The 17,159-nt window shown below is 43.4% G+C and overlaps 1 protein-coding gene across 5 annotated transcripts in view; it reads left to right on the top strand.

Annotated features, from left to right (window-relative positions):
- Nucleotides 1–4,429: 4,429 nt before the first annotated feature.
- Nucleotides 4,430–17,159, top strand: part of XPNPEP1 (X-prolyl aminopeptidase 1) — a 58,287-nt gene continuing 45,557 nt past the window's right edge. Inside the window, exons 1-2 of one of the 5 annotated variants that reach the window (XM_043597467.1) lie at nucleotides 4,430–4,583; nucleotides 15,314–15,402. In XM_043597467.1, the coding sequence (XP_043453402.1) occupies nucleotides 4,552–4,583; nucleotides 15,314–15,402 (121 nt within the window). In that variant the 5' untranslated portion in view covers nucleotides 4,430–4,551. Of the gene's footprint in view, nucleotides 4,584–4,656; nucleotides 4,677–15,313; nucleotides 15,403–17,159 lie in introns of those variants that run through there. The other 4 variants (XM_043597468.1, XM_043597469.1, XM_043597471.1 and 1 more) reach the window with 4 other exon arrangements.

The following is a 17,159-nucleotide window of genomic DNA, read 5'->3' as shown; positions in this document are numbered from 1 at the left end:
CTGGGGTGTAACCACAAGCCTATCTTTTGGTTAACTTTACAAAAAAAAAAAATAAGGCCATATTGTAACAATTTATGAGAGCCTCACTCATCACTGGTTCTATAACTATCAATTTTATTAGTACAAATTGAAATGTTTGAAAAGGTTAAACCTCTCCTCTGAAGTTGTAATTTTGTTTGATATCCTACCAGAATTTTTAGTTTTTCAGTCCTTTTATCTGGGGTTTTATCAAAAGGGATGTTGCCTGCTTTCCCCCACCTATGGTCAGGCCATCAACCAGTTATTAAGTTGAATACTGGAGGGCTACTCTGCCTGATGTGCTCAGATTTGGAGAATAGAACAGACCCTTCATTTATCTTTAAAGGAGAAAGGGTCAGAGAAATGAGTAGTATTTTGAGGGTTTTTTTTTTAAATAACAAAACCAATCTTAAAACAAAGAAGCAGAGCAAAATTAAGATCACTCCAAATTCTGCCACCTCAAGATAAAGATTGTTAGCATTTTGTAAATCATTTTCCTTATTCTAAAAAATGTATCTACATTAGAAGAGATAGATGTATATATAGACTTATAAAATGGGATATTACATTGTTTTGTAATCTACTTTTTCCATTTCTTAGTTCATGATTAATTACTAATATTAATAAAATTATATCTACATCATGCATAAAATAAGATTCAGTTGTACAGTTGGAATATAACTGAAATGATTCAGTGAGGAGTTTTTCGATGGCAAGTGAACAGCAAATCCGTGTCAAACTGACTTAAACACAAAGGGAGATGTTTAGGCTGACATGTGAAAAGCCCAGTGGGAGATTTGGTTTTGGGCATGGCGGGATTCAGGGCTCAGAGACGACTATGAAGTTTCTGCTTCTTTTCTTCGCTCTCTGCTCTGCCTTTGGCTGCTTTGGTGCTACTCACGTGTTGCACATAGAGGCAGCATCTCCAGAGAACATGCATCCAAATTCTTGATTGGCAGAAGGAAACAAAGCTCTGTTCCAGTGCTCACCATGAAACTCTCGTTGCCCTAGTCCCATAGCAACCGCTGGTCCTTGACTACAGCTTATGCCTAGGTCATGAAAGACTCTTGGAATCCCAAGTGTTTCACTAGAATAACATAGACTGAGAGTGAGGGAGCAAGGGAAGGAAGAAAGGATGCGTCTTCAGAAGAAAGGAGAAGGGTGGTTACCAGAAGAGAATGGATGAATAATATGTGGCCAAAAGAACAGTCCCATAATTCATACACCTTAACATTTAGAACTCACCTGTATTGTTTCCTGGGGCTTTTGTCACAAAGTACCACAGACTGGGGGCGCCTGGGTGGCGCAGTCGGTTAAGCGTCCGACTTCAGCCAGGTCACGATCTCGCGGTCCGTGAGTTCGAGCCCCGCGTCGGGCTCTGGGCTGATGGCTCAGAGCCTGGAGCCTGTTTCCGATTCTGTGACTCCCTCTCTCTCTGCCCCTCCCCCGTTCATGCTCTGTCTCTCTCTGTCCCAAAAATAAATAAACGTTGAAAAAAAAAATTAAAAAAAAAAAAAAACAAAGTACCACAGACTGGATGCCTCAGACAGAACGTTGTGTTCTCACAGTTGCGGAGGCTGGAACTTGAAGATCAAAGCAGGGTTGGTCTCTTCTGAGTGTCGTGAAAGAGAATCCGTTCCTTGACTCTCTCCTAGCTCCTGGTGGTTTGCGGGCAATCTTTGGCTTGTATGGAGATGCACCACCCTGATCTCTGCCTTCATTTTCACTTGGTGTTCTGTGTCCAAATATCCCCTTTGTGTAAGGATACACCATATTAGATTAGGGATCCAGCACTTCAGTATGACCTCATGTTAATAATCATATCTGCAATGATTCTATTTCCAGATACCATCGCATTTTGAGGTACTGGAGGGTTGGGACTTCAACATGTGAATTGTGTGCGTGGGGGGGGGCAGTTAGTTCAACGTATAATAGGTTTTCCCACACTTGATGTTTCTGGCCTCATCTAAGACCCATCTAGTCTGAGTTTGAAGGATGAATCTGGCTGCCTCTTTCTTTCCAGTGTATGGGTTAGGAGGTTGGATGAGGTGACCTCTAGGGTCCCTTCATGAAAGTGTTTGGGGGGCTAGGAATCCATCCTGCTGCCTGAATGTATACCGCAGAGCCCCACCACTGACTAGTCACTTGGGCAAGTGACTTAACCTCTGCAAACCTCTACTAGACTTAACCAGTAAAATGAGGATAACAGTCCTTTACTCGTTGGGTTGTTGTGGGCCAGGCTCAAAGCACTCAGTAAAAGTTAGGGACTCATCCATCTCTTCAGACATGTGGGGACCGAAGAGTTGGAAGAACCTGCTGTGACCTCAGTGTTCTCACCTTTTGTGATGATTCAACTCAACGACCTCTCTCGGAGTTTGTCCCAGAAGTTTCAAAGGGGGAGGGGTGCCTTTTTCTCCAGCAAACCGGAACTCAAATCCAGTCCAGGGAACACCAAGTATTTCTCTTTCTCCTCCAAAGCCAGATGCTGTAAATTCTGAGCAGACTCCTCCCAGACGATGTGATTACGAAATACCTGTTTCTTTTATGTCCCATTTATCTGTCTCTCTGACATTTCCTTTTTTCTCTTACAACTTGATCTTTGCCACCATCTATCAGATGTGGTCTGGAACCAGTCATTTTATTTACAATCTCTCTCTTTTTGGCTCTAGAAATTTGGGGAAATGGAACAGCTGTCTGCTGCCTTTCAAGGCACCACATCTTTTAGTTCTTTCATACTTTTTCTACAGGGCCTGATTTAGCTTGTCTAAATGCGTATTGAATAAGAACCAGAACTTTAAGTTCTTACAGGCAGCAGAACCTATTTGATATAGGGGTATTAGGTCTTCCCTGAAGGTCAAAGCAACCAGTATAGGTCACCTTTTAAAAACATGGTCACTTTCACTTAGCAAATATTTCCTAAGTGCTGACTCTGTGCCAGGTGCTGTTCTGAGCACCAGGCTCCCTTACCCTTGAGGACTGTACATTCTAGGGACATTCATTCATGCAGAAGATAGACAATGAGAACCTACTACATGTCAGGGATTGTCATTCATTAAACAATACAGATACAGTCCCTGCATTGATGGCTGTGTTGTGTGTGTGTGTGCACTTTTGTGTGTGGAGAAGAGGGGACAGAAGACAATACACACAAGTACATCTTTATTGTAGTAAAAGGTGATAAGCACTATGAAAAAAATATAGCAGAGTAAGGGGGATTAGGAGTGGTGGGGAGGTTGATTTTAGTTTTTAATTTTTAATTTTATTAAAAACATTTTAATATAATTTATTGTCAAATTGGCTTACATACAAGACCCAGTGCTCATCCCAACAAGTGCATTTTTCAATAGGGTGGTCAGAGTATGTTTCTTTGAGAGGATGCTACCTAAGCAAAGACTTGAAGGCAAGGTGAGAGAAAAGTGAGGAAGAGAGCCGAAACGTTTGGAGGGAGAGCAAGGCCAAAGGCATGAGTGTGGCCAGCTTTTTCAAGGATAGCAAGGAGGCTAGTTTAGCTGGAGCAGAGCAAGCAAGGTGAGAACAGAAGGAAGTGAGGTTAGGGGCAAATCAAGCAAAGCTTTTAGCTTGAGTGCTACGAGGAACCATCAGAAAGTGCTAAGCAGAGTAGCAAAACGATCTCAGACTTCAAAGGATTGAAACGCTGGCTGCAGTGTTTCCGCTGGACTGTGCAGGTGCTGGGTGGCAGCAGGGAGGCCCGTGTGATCAATCACACAAGTGCGTCAGACCAGAGCAGGGACAGGTGGGGTGGGATTAGAGATTTATTTTGAAGACAGGCCAACACGATTTTTTGACCGACTGGATGTGGTGTTTGAACGGAGAAGGCAGGGACGACTCCACGGTGTTGTCCTGAGCACGTGAAAGAATGGAGTAGCCACTGAGATGGCCAAGACTGATGGAGCACAGTTTTTGTTTTGGTGAGTTGGGCTGGGAGCGTGGTTCAGATATGTTAAGTTTGAGGTGCCCGTTGCTCTCCAGGTGGAGTGGCTAGGTGGATTTTGAAGTTGCCCGAAGAAGCGATTTTGGGGGACATCTCTAAAGTCTCAGCGAGACCCCGCAGCGGTACTATCGGAACTGACCTCGTTTCCCCTCCTCTCTGCCCTCCTAAGGGCAGGAACATCCCTGGAGGGTAGCTCTTCGCGCCCCAGCCCCTTTAGCCTGCAAAGCCCCATTTTTTTTCCTCTTTGGGAAAAGGCGAGAAAAACCAACAGAAATGATGCTCCGTGGCACGGCCTCCATCCCTTAACCCGCCGCAGGGGAAGAGGCAAGGCCTGCTGGGGTGGAAACCCGGACACACTTCCTGCTTCCCGCCTCCCTGACAGCAAGCCTTGGAGCTGCGGGCTTGTGGGCGGGGCCCTCGGGCGGGCGGGGCCGCGGCGCGAGCGCACGCCACAGAAGGGGGCGTGGCCCCTCGGCTCGCGCGCTTGCAGCCTGCGCGCCTGCCTCGCTCCTTCCTGCTCTTCCCAGGGTGATCAGCTGGTCTGCGCTCCCCTGACGTGGGCCGGGGCACGTCACCGCCGAATGGCAGCCTCCAGAAAGGCACCGCGAGTAAGGTGAGGGACTCTGCCGGGGAGCCGGCGTCTGGGCAGCGCGTGATTCCGGGCGCCGGGCGCGCATGTGGCACCCCGGAGGGCTGGAACTAGAGGGTGAGAAGCGGCAGGCGGCCCATCACAGTCCGGCGAGGGCCCTGGCTTTCGGGAGACCCCCAAGCGGGAGCAGGGGGAGGGAGCCATGCAACCGGGCAAGTTCCGTTTCGTTTCAGGAGGGCTGCGGGCACCCTCGGGCAGCCAGGTCCCGGTTCCCGGATGAGCGTGTCCGCGGAGCGGCATCGCTGGGTCGGAGGGGCGGTGGCCGTGTCCCACCTCTCCCCCTGGCCCTGCGGGAAGGCCTAGGCTGTTGCAGGAAGTTGGCCCCTCCAGGCGCCTCCAGGTGTCCTGGGAAGTGGAAGAGCCCCTGCTCTCGCCCTCTTCCCGGGGAATATAATTCTCAAATTACAACCCTGACAATACTGATACAGGCAATTCGCCTTACTGATCGCAGCCGCCACGAACATGGGGAGCCGCAGGCCCATCCCCACCCAATTGGTTTCAGAGACTGTGTAAGGGAATACTTCGGCATAATCTCTAGAAAGATCCCACCAGTAACCTGCCCCGGGCTCTTCCTGGGCACAGGGAGGTGAGAAGGATAATCTCCTGGTCTCAAACACATTTCAGTTTATACTCCCCCCACAACCAGGGTATACTTATTACAGCAGCTAACAAAGTGGGAGACTGAGAAACGTTCAGAGACCACAAAGGCCGGAAGCTATATTCCCTGCCATGCACACGGGATCAGCCATCCTCAGACCAGTTGAGACTTGACTAAATACACCTGGCAGCATGGCCGGTCCCACTTGCTGAACGCGGACCATGGCTTGTACTTGTGATTGTGAGTGGACAGATCCAGAGCTGACCTTGACCTGGCCTTGGGCTTTCTATGGCATGCTTGGGATGAGTAGAAAAGCAGACCTGGCTTGTGGAAGGATGTGGGGCCTTGTGGCAAACCTGGTGTGGAAGGAGTTGCCAGTATGTTAAGTGCTGGAAATGGGGTTAGGTTAATGTGAGTTAGGTCCTAGACCCATAAGTAGCTTTGAGGACCAAGATTAGATTATAGAATCACAACATTTTAGGGGCAGAAGGATCGTTGGCATCAGTTGGCAAAGCCTCCACACGCAGAAGGCAACTGAGAGACTGAGAAGGGACATTTGCCCCAGGCCCCTCCCCTAGTGGCAGAATTTGAGTGCTATTCAGTGTAAAAATGAGAACTTCTTGCATTTCAGGTAAAATTGATTTAGGTAAAAAAGGGGTTGAGCTGACTTCTAGTGCAGCTCAGTCGAGGAGACCAACACTGGCATGAGACTTGGCCTCTTTTTTTTTGTATCTCTTGGCTCTGTTTTTTTTTTTTTTTCGTAGTTTTCTTTTTTATTTTTTAAAATTTACATCCAAATTAGTTAGCATATAGTGCAACAATGATTTCAGGAGTAGATTCCTTAGTGCCTCTTACCCATTTAGCCCATCCCCCCTCCCACAGCCCCTCCAGTAACCCTGCTCTCCATATTTATGAGTCTCTTCTGTTTTGTCCGCCTCCCTGTTTTTATATTATTTTTATTTCCCTTCCCTTATGTTCATCTGTTTTTTTCTCTTAAAGTCCTCATATGAGTGAAGGCATATGAGTTTTGTCTTTCTCTGACTAATTTCACTTAGCATAATACCCTCCAGTTCCATCCATATAATTGCAAATGGCAAGATTTCATTCTTTTTGATTACCGAGTAATACTCCATTGTATGTATATACCACATCTTCTTTATCCATTCATCCATTGATGGACATTCGGGCTCTTTCCATACTTTGGCTATTGTTGATAGCGCTGCTATAAACATGAGGGTGCATGTGTCCCTTCGAAACAGCACACCTGTATCCCTTGGATAAATGCCTAGTAGTGCAATTGCTGGGTCGTAGGGTAGTTCTATTTTTAGTTTTTTGAGGAACCTCCATACTGTTTTCCAGAGTGGCTGCACTAGCTTGCATTCCCATCTTGGCTCTGTTTTCTTAAGTATTGGCTTCGTTCTCAGGCAGACTTTGTCCTTATGGGAGGTATGATGGTTCTAAGCTGGCAGCCCCAGCAGAAATAGAGACTTCTTTCCTAATGGCTGGAGCACAAATCCCAGATCTGATTTCCAGTAGGCTGACTTGACCTAATGTTTATCCCTGAACTAGTCGTTGTGATCGCAGGGATAGATTGCCCAGGTGTGGGTCCCAGAAGTTGGTGGGTGAGGGGATGAGATTCATACCAACTCTGTGGACGGAAAATGGACATGACACTGTCTTAGATGGAAACCATTGTGCTTTGACCAAAGGAAGGAGGGAGGGATGGATTTGGGGTAGGAAAAGAACACATTTCCCACTTCTGCATGTTAAAACTTATTTCAGTCTACCCTTACCTTATTAGACGTGATTGAGCATCTTTTTTTTTTTTTAAGTTTATTTTATTTACTTTGAGAGAGAGAGAGAGAAAGGAAGGGAGAGAGAGAGAGAGAGAGAGAGGGGGGCGGGGGCGAGGGCACAGAGGCGGGGCAGAGAGAGAGGGAGAGATTCTCCAAACAGGCCCTGCACCATTAGCACAGAGCCTGACACGGGGCTTGAACCCAGGAACCGTGACATCATGACCTGAACCGGAACCAAGAGCTGGATGCTTAATTGACTGAGCCACCCAGGTGCCCCATGTTGTGATTCAGGATCTTGATCCTTGTTTTGTCCCATCCTGAATGATAATTGTGCGTGATTCTCATCACCGACCCGGGTAAGGGGGAGAGTAAGCACAACCCTGCCGGCGTTTCTTTATAAAATGGGAGAAAGATGTGCCCCTCCCATCTTATGCGAAGATTGAACGGGAAGTTCTCTGCACGATTTTTCCCCTTACCCACCTCTTGGCACATCACGATGTTGAGAACGTATAGGTCGAGGAAGCTCTGTGTTGGAAGTTGGGAGGCCTGGACTGTAGTTCTAGACTAGCTCTGTCACCCAGCTAGCTGCGAGGCTTTGAACAAGTCATTTGGTCTCTGTTTCTCAGTTCCTTTGTCTAGAGGAGGGAGCTGAGTTGGACGGTCCCTGAAGTGCATTGTACCTCTAACATTTAAGGGTAGCCCTGCTTCAACTGAGAGCCTGAGAATGTATCTGTCCAGGTAAGTGAAGGGTGGCGGGGTCTTGGATCCTGCAGACACCAGGGTGTGACAGGAACAGAACAACTGTAAGGTTTAGCTGCTTTGTGGCCCCTTTGATCCTGCCAGGAAGGTGGAGGTAGTGATGCTCAGAGAGCGAGCTTGAATTGAAAATCTGTGAGCTTCGCCCGTCAGACCCGACTTCTTGTCTTGGCTTCGCAGCTACTGAGTGTATGGCCTCTGGCAAGTTATCTTTGTACCTTCTCTTGTAAAAAGTGAAAGAATAGAGCTACTTCTGAATAACTTCCCTCCAGCCCTCTTGTTCTGTGCCCTGATTAGTTAACTTTGAATGTATAGAGAAAGTGACTTCCTTGGCTCACCATCTGCTAAACAGGTATATGAAGTCAAGGGAAATCAGGTGAGACTGTGACATAGATCTCTGTCCAAGAAAAAGAGGTTTCTTACCTTGTAAAATACTATAGCAGCTTTATTGAGATATAATTCATGTACCACATTATTCACCTATTTAAGACATACATTTTGGGGCACCTGGGTGGCTCAGTTCGTTAAGCGTCCGACTTCGACTCAGGTCATGATCTCGCGGTTCGTGAGTTCGAGCACCGCGTCGGGCTCTCTGCGACAGCACAGAGCCTGCTTCAGATTCTGTGTCTCCCTCTTTCTCTGTCCCTCCCCGCCGCCCGCTCTGTCTCTCTCAAAGATAAAATAAAACACTAAAAAAATAAAATAAAACATACATTTCAGTGATTTTTCGAATAATCCTAGAGTTGTACAACCAACACTACACTCAGTGTTAGAACATCCTTACCCCTTGCCAGAGGAAATCCTGTACACATTGGTAGGTGCTCCTCATTTTCTCCAACTTCACCCCACTGGTAGGCGGTTGCCAATTTACTTTCTGTCTCTATGGATTTGCCTGTTCTGGACGTACAACATACGGTCTTCTGTGACCAGCTTTTTTCACTTAGCATAAAATGTTTTCAGAGTTTACTATGCTGTACCAAGTCATCAATACTTGATTCCTTTTTATTGCCAAATAATATTCCATTGTATGGATAGACCAGGTATTTATCCTTTCATCAGTTGATGGACATTTTGGTTGTTTCTACTTTGTGGCTTTTATGAACATGCTGCTATGAAGATTCATATACAAGTTTTTATGTGGGCTTGTGTTTTTAATTTTTCATACCTAGGAGTGGAATTGCTGGGTCATAGGATAATAATTATTATTATTTACTAAATGTTTATTTGTTAATTTTGAGAGAGAGTGTTGAGAGAGTACATGTGTATGTGAGTGGGGGAGAGGAGAGAGAGAGAGGGAGAGGGGATCCCAGCAGGTTCCGAGCTGTCAGTGCAGAGCCCTATGTGGGGGCTCTAGCCCAGGAACCGTGAGATCATGACCTGAGCTGAGATCAGGGGTCAGACCCTCAACTGACTGAGCCACCAGGCGCCCCGTTATAGGATAATTCCATATTTAACCTTTTGAGGAATACTGGACTGTTTTCCAAAGTCACTACACCATTTTATATTCCCACCAGCAATGTCTGAGGGTTCCAATTTTTTCACATCCTTTCCTACACTTGTTATTTCTGTTCTTTTTGATTATAACCTTCCTAGTGGATGTGAACTTATATCTCATTGTGATTTTGATTGGCATTTCTCTAACGGATAAAGATACTGAAAATCTTTTCATGTGCTCATTCACTCTTTGAATATCTTCTTAGGAAAAATGTGTGTTTGAAAATGTCTATTCAGATGCCCTTGACCATTTTAAAATTGGGTTGTCATGGGATGCCTGGGTGGCTCAATTGGGTCAGCATCCAACTCTTGATTTCGGCTCAGGTTGTGATCTCACTGTTGTGGGATCGAGCCCCACATTGGGCTCTGTGATGGATGTGAAGCTTGCTTGGGATTCTCTCCCTCTGCTCCTCTCATGTATGTTCTCTTTCTCTCTTTCTCAAAAAAAATTGGGTTGTCTTTTTTTGTTTTAATTTTTTAAAATGTTTATTTATTTTTGAGAGAGAGAGAGAGAGAGAGAGAGAGAGAGAGAGAGAGAGAAAGAGCAAGCAGGGGAGGGTCAGAGAGAGAGGCAGACACAGAATCCAAAGCAGGCTTCAGGGTTTGAACTGTCAGCACAGAGCCCCACTCAGCACAGAGCCCGACGTGGGGCTCAAACTCACAAACTGTGAGATCGTGACCCGAGCCGATGTTGGCTGCTTAACCGACTGAGCCACCCAGGCGCCCCTGGGGTGGCCTTTTTATTGTTGAGTTGCAATAGTTCTTTTTTAAAATTTATTTTATTTTAATTTATTATTATTATTATATTTTAGAGAGAGTGTGAGTAGGGGAGAGGGGCAGAGGGAGAGGGCGAAAGAAACTCTTAAATAGGCTCCACACTCGGTGTGGAGCCTGACACGGGGCTCTATCCCACACCCTGAGCAGAAATCAAGAGTTGGGTGTTCAACCGACTGAGGCACCCAGGTGTCTCGCAATACTCTGGATGTTAGCCTCTTCTCAGATATGAGTTGCAAATATTTTCTCTCATTTTATCAGTTGTCTTTTCACTTTCTCTCTCTCTCTCTCTCTCTCTCTCTCTCTTTAACCATTTTATTTTAAGTAGCCTTCATACCCAATGTGGGGCTCAACTCATGACCCTGAGGTCAAGAGTCTCATGCTGTACCCACTGAGCCAGCCAGGTGCCCTGTCTTTTCACTTTCTTGATGGTATCCTCTGAAGTAAAAAAGTCTTTAATAAAGCCCAGTGTATCTGTTTCCTTCGGTTGCTTATACTTTTGACGTCGTATCTAAGAAATCATTGCCTAATCCAAGGTCAGGCAGATTTGTGCCTGTGTATTCTTCCAAGAAAACATTTATGTCTGTGATCCATTTTAAGTTAATTTTCATTTTTGGTGTGAGGGTAGGGGTTCAGTTTCGTTCTTTTGCATGTGGATTCCCCATTGTCCTAGCATTATTTGTTGAAGACAGTCTTTTTTTTTTTTTTTTCCCTCCATTGAATAGTTTTGGCACTGTTGTCAAAAACTGGCAATAAGTGTGAGAGTTTATTTCTGAACTAATTCTGTCTCATTGATTTATATGCCAATACCACACTGTCTTGATTACTGTAGTTTTATTAGTTTTGAAATCAGGAAGGATGAATCCTCCAGTGTTGTTCTTTTTCAAGATTGATGTGGCTGTTCTGGATTCCATGCATTTCCATATGAATTTTAGGATTTGCTTGTCAATTTCTGCACATACAAGCTAGCTGAAATTTGATAGGGATTTACCTCTAGATTATTTTGGGGGAGCATTGCAATTTTAACAATACTGAGTCTTCCAATCCGTGAACATAGAATGTCTTTCCATTTATTTAGGTCTATTTTAATTTCTTGCACAATGTTTTGTAGTTTTCGGAGTATAAGCTTTGCATCTGTTTTGTTAAATATATTCCTAGGTAGTCATTCTTTTGATGCTGTTGTAAATGAACTTTTCTTAGTTTTATTTTTGGATTGTTCATTGCAAGTATATAGAAATACAATTAATTACAGTATATTGATTTGGTATCCTCCAGTCTTGATTGCAGTCTTCTTTGTTCTAATTCTTTTGTGTAGGTTCTTCAAGATTTTCTATATTGAAGATACTGCTATTTGCAAGTAGAGATAATTTTACTTCTTTTCTAATCTTGATGCTTTCTATTTCACTTTTTTGCCTAATTGCCCTGGATAGAACCTCCAGTATAGTGTTGACTAAAGTAGCAAGATTGGACATCTTTGTCCTGTTCTTTATCTTAGATAGAAAGTGTTCAACCTTTTAACATTAAAGATGATGTTAGCTGTTGGGGCGCCTGGGTGGCTCAGTCGATTAAGTGTCCAACTTTGGCTCAGGTCATGATCTCGCGGTTCATGGGTTCAAGCCCCGCGTTAGGTTCTGTGCTGAACACTTGCTCAGGGCCTGGAGCCTGCTACAGATTGTGTGTCTCCCTCTCTCTCCGCCCCTCCCCTACTCGTACTCTGTCTCTGTCTCTTTCTTTCCCCAAAATAAGTAAACATTAAAAAATTAAAAAAAAAAAAAAAAGAAAGATGATGTTAGCTGTGGATTTTTGTAATATTCTTGATCAGGTTGAAGAATTTCTCTTCTAGTTTACTGAGTACTTTTATCATGAAGAGGTGTTGGATTTTGTCAAAATGCTTTTTCTGTGTCTTCTGATGTCATCATGCAGCTTTTATTCTTTATTCTATTGATACTGTGTATTACATTAATTTTTGTATGTTGAACCCATCTTGCATTTATGGGATAAATCCCACTTGGTGATGGTATATGATCTTTTTTATATGTTAATGTATTCAGTTTTGCTAGTATTTTGCTGAGGATATTTGCACTTAGATTTATAAGAAATATTGACGTCTTTTTAATGAAAGAATATATGATCCTCAATAAAGAACATCTCATTCTGTCCAACAAGATTAAAGTAGCAGCCATCAGAGAGTAGGCCTGGAAAGATTGGTGAAAATGTCTGGTCTTCTCGTTCTGGCTATGTGGTGAATTGAGCTAATGTGGGCTCCTGTCCCTCTACTAATACATAAAAATGTAAAATTATGACAAAATTACCTTTAAGTTTAAAACTGAATAAAATCCAAACCCTTTGTATGACCTACAGCAGGCTCCTTGTTGCCTCTGTTCTTGTCTCCTAACCACTTACCTCCCCACCTGCCAGCACACACGGTCACACCACACTGGCCTCCTTGCCAGTATACCAGGCATACTCCTGCCTTAGGGACTTTGCACTTACTAGTCCCCTTCTCTAGAATGTTCTCAGACATTCACATGGCTTGATCTGTCACTTTTTTTTTTTTTAGGACTGCTAAACTGTCATCTGTTAGCAGAGAGACCTTGCCTAGCAACCCCATATAAAATGACCTTTCCCTTTCCCTCTCTGACACTCTTCCCCTTGCCCCGCTTTACTTTTCTTCACAGAACTCCCTGACAGACTGTGTTCTCGTTTTGTGTCTAATGCCTCTCCTCCTGGATCCTCTTCGTTCTGCATCCTCGAGCCCCTATCCCCCTACCCACGTAAACCTCCTGAGGTCAGAGATGTTGTCTGTTTTGTTCATTGTTGTGTCTAGAGTAGGGCCTCAATTACAGAAAAGTCTTGAAAGAAAGAGAAATTGTCAGGTGCCAGAAATTTAGGGGAACTTAAAGCTTAAATGGTAGCTGGTAAGCCGAGCCTGGGGAAGTTATCAGACTCTATAGGCCTTCTTACCTGGGGTCCAGGGCATCAGACTATCCCTAGATGGGGATAGGAGATTTGTGTGTAAATCTCCTAGCTAAGAAATTAAAGTGGAGATTAGTCTCATAAGCAAACGACAGTGACAGTGGTACTGGTACAACCAGGACATTTCACAGATAAAATAGTTTCTACTGAAGATAAGCTCTTAATAAAAGATTGCAAAACACACAAGGAATAACTTACTAAGAGGGAGCCAGCAGGCCCACCAAACTTGAAGTTTACTATCCCAAGACCTTCTTTTTGTAATTTAATTTTTAATTTTTTAAAATTTACCTCCAAGTTAGTTAACATGTAGCATAATAATGGTTTCAGAATCATTATATAGAATTTAGTGATTCATCACTTACATATAACACCCAGTGCTCATCCCAGCAAGTGTCCTCCTTAATGCCCCTTGCCCATTTAGCTCATCCCCCCACCCAAGATGCCTCCAGCAATCCTCAGTTTGTTCTATTAAAGAGTCTCTTATGGTTTATCTCCCTCCCTGTTTTTAATATTATTTTTGCTTCCCTTCCTTGATGTTCGTCTGTTTGTATCTTAAATTTCACACATGAGAAGTCATATGTTATTTGTCTTTCTCTGACTGACCAATTTTGCTTAGCATAATACACTCTCGTTCCATCCATGTTGTTGCAAATGGCAAGATTTCACTCTTTTTGATTGCCTAGTAATACTCCATTGTATATATATACCACATCTTCTTTATCCATTCATCCATCGATGGACATTTGGGCTCTTTCCATACTTTGGCTATTGTCGATAGTGCTGCTATAAACATTGATATGCATGTGCCCCTTTGAAACAGCACTCCTGTGTCCTTTGGGTAAATACCTAGTAGTGCAGTTGCTGGGTCATAGGGTAGTTCTATTTTTAACTTTTTGAGAAACCTCCATACTGTTTTCCAGAGTGGCTGCACCAGTTTGCATTCCCACCAGCAGTGCGAAAGAGATCCTCTTTCTCTGCATCCTCGCCAACATCTGAGTTGTTGCCCGAGTTGTTAATGTTAGCCATTCTGACAGGTGTGAAGTGGTATCTCATTGTGGGTTTGATTTGTAATTCCCTGATGATGAGTAATGTTGAGCATTTTTTCATGTGTCGGTTGGCCATCTGGATGTCTTCTTTGGAGAAGTGTCTGTTCCTGTCTTTTGCCCATTTCTTCACTGGATGATTTGTTTTTTGGGTGTTGAGTTTGAGAAGTTCTTTACAGATTTTGGATACTAACCCTTTGTCTGACATGTCATTTGCAAATATCTTCTTCCATTCCGTTGGTTGCTTTTTAGTTTTGCTGATTGTTTCCTTGGCTGTGCAGAAGCTTTTTATCTTGATGAGGTCCCAGTAGTTCATTTTTGCTTTTGTTTCCCTTGACTCCAGAGACGTGTTGAGTAAGAAGTTGTTGCAGCTAAGGTCAAAGAGGTTTTTTGCCTGCTTTCTCCTCTAGGATTTTGATGGTTTCCTGTCTTACGTTTAGGTCTCTCATCCGTTTTGAGTTTATTTTTGTGTGTGGTGTAAGAAAGGGGTCCAGGTTCATTCTTCTGCATGTCGCTGTCCAGTTTTCCCAACACTGTTTGCTGAAGAGACTGTATTTTTTCCATTGGATATTCTTTCCTGCTTTGTCAAAGATTAGTTGGTTCTAAGACCTTCTACGTCTGAAATGAATTCTAAAATAAGGGCCCCAAATAATTGAAGTTAAGAGAAGGAGTAGAAACCATAGTGAAAGAATGGGACACCATGAAGAAAGAGCAGGCAAATTAAAAAACAAAAGAAAACAAAAACCAGGAGTGCCTGGGTGGCTTAGTCATTGAGTGTCTGACTCTTGATTTTGGCTTGGGTCATGATCCTAGGGTCATGGGATTGGGCTCCATGGTGAGCATGGAGCCTGCTTAAGATTCTCTTTCTCTCCTTCTGTTCTCTCCTGCCCTCTCTCTCTAAAAACAAACAAACAAACAAACAAACAAACAAAACCCCAAACAAACCAAATAGAATTTGTACATGTGAAAAATAGAGTTGTTGCCAATAAAATCTTTTTAGACTAGTTAGGGATTAGACATAACTGAAGAGAATTCATGAATTAAGAGGTTAGATCTGAGAAGGTTTGCCTGCTATGGTGCTGTTTTAGCTGCAGGTTTTATCTGAAACTTTTACTTAATTTCGTTTTGATATCGGGGTGAGAGTCCTTCTGACTCATGAAGGAAAATTGCTAAGTCAAGTAGATATCCTCTCTAAATAAGCCTTGCCACATATCCTATGGTCAAAGTCTGCAATATCCTGTTCTTTCTCTTCTTAAGGGCGAATCACCAGGATTTTCAGCTGACAAATTTAAGAATAATTGAGCCTAACGAGGTGGCATACTCTGGTGACCCAGGCACGGAAACAGGTAATAATTTTGGCTATTAATTCGATGGAACATCTCAAAAGAATTAAAAACAACTTTTTTTTTACATTTATTTATTTTTTGAGAGACATAGAGCACAAGTTGGGGAGGGGCAGAGAGAGAAGGAGACACAGAATCCGAAGCAGGCTCCAGGCTCTGAGCTGTCAGCACAGAGCCTGATGCGGGGTTCGAACTCACAAACTGTGAGATCATGACCTGAGCTGAAGTTGGACGCCCAACCGACTGAGCCACCCAGGCACCCCTCAAAAGAATTTTAGGTCCCCATACTCTAACTCCAAGTGGGAGAGAAGAGGGGGTAAAGGATTAATAATTGCTCATGGTTGGGACTAATTGGGTAGATATATATGTGGAAATTAAAAACCATTTTGTCTTTTGGCTTCTGGATAGTTGGTTACTATTTCTGTCTATATTTACCACTTTTTTAGGGAACACATTAGAGAATTTTAGTTTTTGTATTTCCTGTTTCTGGGGATTGGGTGGTGGTGGAAGAGGAGATAGGTTATTTTTTGGAAATGGCCTCTTCTGGTTTTTCTACTCTCTATTGTAAACTTTAATTGACTACCTTAGTGGCCTCCAATTTTTGTCTTAAGATTATGAAATGAGAAAAGTTTATAGTATAGTACTCTACTGTATACATTGAATGTACATCCAGGAAAATCTTTTTGGGAGAAATTTCTGGAACCATACTGTCTTCCCAGAACTGGCTGATTATATTGTTGGGTTGCCAGAATCCTGAATTCTGAAAAGTGGTATTTAAGTGCATTTCTATCCCTTGAAAGCTAACGCTTTTCTGAGGACCACCCAGGAGAACCACAGCATTTCCTTTTAGTTCACTGAAAAGAATTGATCACCTGAAGCACATAAGCCGTGACTGGTCTCTCTTTGGAAGAGCAGTGCTATAATTGCATGCAGTTAGGTCCCTTTTCTTTAAAAATATAGATAAATGTATCCAACACATTTTGGGTCACATTGGGAGGGGAGGAAGAAGGAAGAAGGAATGAGAAATAAGTAAGTAAAGGGAAAAAGTGATCGAATGATCAAATTTAGAGTTTAAAGAGAACTTCTCTTTATTATGTATGAAGAAAGAGAGGTCCAGGGAACATCAGTTGTCTGAGGTTGCTGATCCCAGCTGGAAACTAGAACCCACTTGTTTGACTCCATTGGTCTTAGAATACTTTGAAGAGAGCCTCTATTACATCCCCTAGATAATATGTTATAGTAGAGCATAGACTTGGGAATTAGATAGATATTGGGTCTTGGTGCCTGATGGTCCAGTTGTCTGGGGCAAGTATTTAACTCCTGTTCCTTTATAAAATGGGAATAGCGAAACCTCCCTTGGAGGGTTATTGTGAGAACTAACCACTAATGTGTGTAAAGCCCTCAGTCCTCACTCCGCAGTGAGACAGAGAAGGAAACCACTGCCTCTAAAGCTGTTGATGCTGGAAGAGCAGCCTGGCATCTTTGCATGTGTTAAGATGCTGAAATCGGAGTAAACCAGCCCCTTCTATTCTTACAACAAGTCGTGTAGGAAACCCAGCTGGTGCTTCAGATCCAGACTCAAATAATATTCCTTGAGCTTTTATAATGTACGAGATGCTGTGCATGGTGCTCTAACACATGATGTCAAGTTAAATTCTTCTAGCCACCCAGTGAGGTAAATATGGTGTGCTTTTCATGTACTTCTAAGCAGTGAAGTTTTGTTTATGATAAAGGCTGAAGGTTTAGAAACTTATTTCTAA

The sequence above is a fragment of the Prionailurus bengalensis genome, chromosome D2 (genome assembly GCF_016509475.1).
Source record: "Prionailurus bengalensis isolate Pbe53 chromosome D2, Fcat_Pben_1.1_paternal_pri, whole genome shotgun sequence".
Lineage (NCBI taxonomy): Eukaryota > Metazoa > Chordata > Mammalia > Carnivora > Felidae > Prionailurus > Prionailurus bengalensis.
The sequence above is the reverse complement of the archived record's forward strand: the minus strand, read 5'-3'. Positions and strand labels throughout refer to the sequence as shown.